A 2348-nucleotide genomic window follows, 5' to 3' on the forward strand; every position below is an offset into this window, starting at 1 on the left:
TTGTGGCACTTTGACTAGCCTGCTTCCCTGGCCCCTCATGTTTTGGCAGCAGTGGTTCCCCTGGAAGAATTGCCTTGCTCAGCCTGTTCCCATTCACAGCCTGTTCAGCTGAACCAGCCATCCCCATACTATGCAGGGCAGCTGCAACCAGGCTCAAAACCAGCAGAGCTACCCAGAATGGCTTGGCAGACTCAGCAGAGCAGCCAGCAAAAGGGAAGATGTGAAAAGCAAAGGCCAATTTCAGGGCCCCACAGAGCAGGCTGAGCTGGAGCCACCTCTGCCCAAGTTTTCACACACATGGATCTCCAAGAGCTTTCACAAAGGAGGATTTTGCAAAGGAAGATGGGGTCCCACACTGGTTCTTGCCAGAACCATACAGCAGGAGCTGGGTTGTGCTGGGGCAGGGGGGGCTGGGCATGACCCACCTCCCAGCATGGACAAACCTGAGAGGAGTTGAAGAGCATCTCATAGTGCATCTGTATTTGCCACAGGACCCCGGAGACGTCCGTGTAGGGCATTGCCATGAACACCACATAATGGACTCCAAAGAGCGGCATCAGCACCAGGGTGGACTTCAGCAGCTTCCTAAGAGGTGAAATCATTCCAGGGGGGTTAGTGTGCATCTGCTTTTCCACAACCTCCTGTTCTTGGCTTTTCAGCCACTGCCAGGATTACAGTACAGTACAGTACCCTGGATAAAGCAACTGCCACCGCATGCTTCTAGAGTGCCTTCCTTCCAAGAAGATGGCTTTCCTGGGTCTTCAATGGCCTCTGAAAGGCAGCCACCTCTCAGAAGAACACGGCAGATGATTTAACACTGCACACACAGCAGACAACAATTCAGGCTAAAAAGGGAAGGTGAAATTGCCAGGGAGTGGTGGGGAGACGGGTCTAGAAAAAGCTGCTGAGGCGTACACCCTAGGGAAAAGGCCCTGGGATCTCTCATGCCTATGAACATCCAGCATCTCAGTGGAATGGCACAGGGCTGCTAAGGCATCGGTTTAATATGGACTCACTGGGAAAAAAGATTGCCAGCACCAGCAGGTTTTTCTTAGAGGTGTCAGAAGAAATGCTGAGCTCCCAACCCAAGGCAAGAGGGTCAGGCTGGGACTTAATATAACATACAAAAAAGCCTCTGGTTGCAGTACTCAGTCTCAACAAGTGATATTTGCTCCCACTGCTACACCAGAAAGTTACAAAGTGCCTTGAGCTTCAGGGGGAAAACTGACTCATTGGGAAGATCCCTCCTGCTCTTACCCCAAACTGACTCTGGTTGCCCACATGACTGAACGGACATGGCTTCAAGTCAAACGTCCCCTGCAGTATCATCTGCTGGCGGCTGGATGCCACCCTGCACAAGGCAGCAGTGAAAACTCTGTACTGATACTCAGAAGACCGGAGTGCTGTCCCTACCTCTGATGGAGGAGGTGATCTTGGGCCATGTAAAAGAGCCATGTGTTATTACAGCTTCTCTCTTCTGCCCCAGGGTCCAGTCAGAAATGATTCCTACCCAGAAGCAGAAGGCTTCATTCTCTTGTGGTTATTCAACATGTCCCTTCACCAAGCTGCCCACCTGTATTGTTGCCGAGGGTCCAGCTTCCCTGTGTTGGTCTCCCAGAGCTTGGATGCCAGAACTCTCACAATGTTGAGGAAAAGGAAGAAGTTCACCTGCCAACACATGCCCACAATCACATTATCAGCCAGGCCTAGAGTGTGGCCAGCTGAGCAAATTTCCTGCTTTGGCAGGTGTGCCACTATGGTCCCCACTCCCCAGTGGTGTGGCTGATACAGCTTGCACCCTGGGATGCCTGAATGGAGGCAGGGGGGCTTGAGCCTTCACTTGTACAGAGCTGAGGGATGACACTGCTGCCAGAGGAGATGCCCCTGCCAAAAGCCAAGTTAACCCACAACCACCTCTGTTTTACATGGTGAGTGAGGATCTAACACTTGAATTCAATGGCTAGAGGGCCAGAGAGGGGTTAACACCTTCACCTCTCACAGCAGTCTCCTGTCCCTCCTCTTCCACAAAGGGCTGTGCTCCCTGCCTGCCTCCAGGCATCTCCATTTACTAAACACCAGGGGGTTGCAGGCCACACATAGCAGCTGCCCATGCCAGTTGTGGCATGCATGACACAGGTTGGCCACCTTTGCTCTAGTAAATGCCTGAGAACTACCATGGAAAGAGGAGTTCATGTGCCATTTCTATGGGATCCAGGCGGTTGTGTTTTGGACAGACTTGGGGAGTTGGCACTGGAGTGAGGACAGCTCAGCAAGAGGGTTCTTACCACAATGGCTGCTAAGATAGGGACTTGATATATCCACTTCAGATTCCCAGCACTGAGGTCCCT

General features: G+C 52.2%; 1 protein-coding gene across 1 annotated transcript in view; it reads right to left on the reverse strand.

Annotated features, from left to right (window-relative positions):
* The window catches only part of LOC109302100 (parathyroid hormone/parathyroid hormone-related peptide receptor-like), a 74300-nt gene that overhangs the window by 10198 nt on the left and 61754 nt on the right, over nt 1-2348 (reverse strand). The window contains exons 10-11 of the mRNA XM_019523614.1: nt 1574-1668; nt 444-585 (exon numbers count right to left, since the gene is read on the reverse strand). Of these exons, the coding sequence (XP_019379159.1) occupies nt 444-585; nt 1574-1668 (237 nt within the window). The remainder of the gene's footprint in view (nt 1-443; nt 586-1573; nt 1669-2348) is intronic.

Source organism: Gavialis gangeticus, unplaced genomic scaffold (assembly GCF_001723915.1).
Source record: "Gavialis gangeticus isolate Ggan-Ray unplaced genomic scaffold, GavGan_comp1, whole genome shotgun sequence".
NCBI lineage: Eukaryota > Metazoa > Chordata > Crocodylia > Gavialidae > Gavialis > Gavialis gangeticus.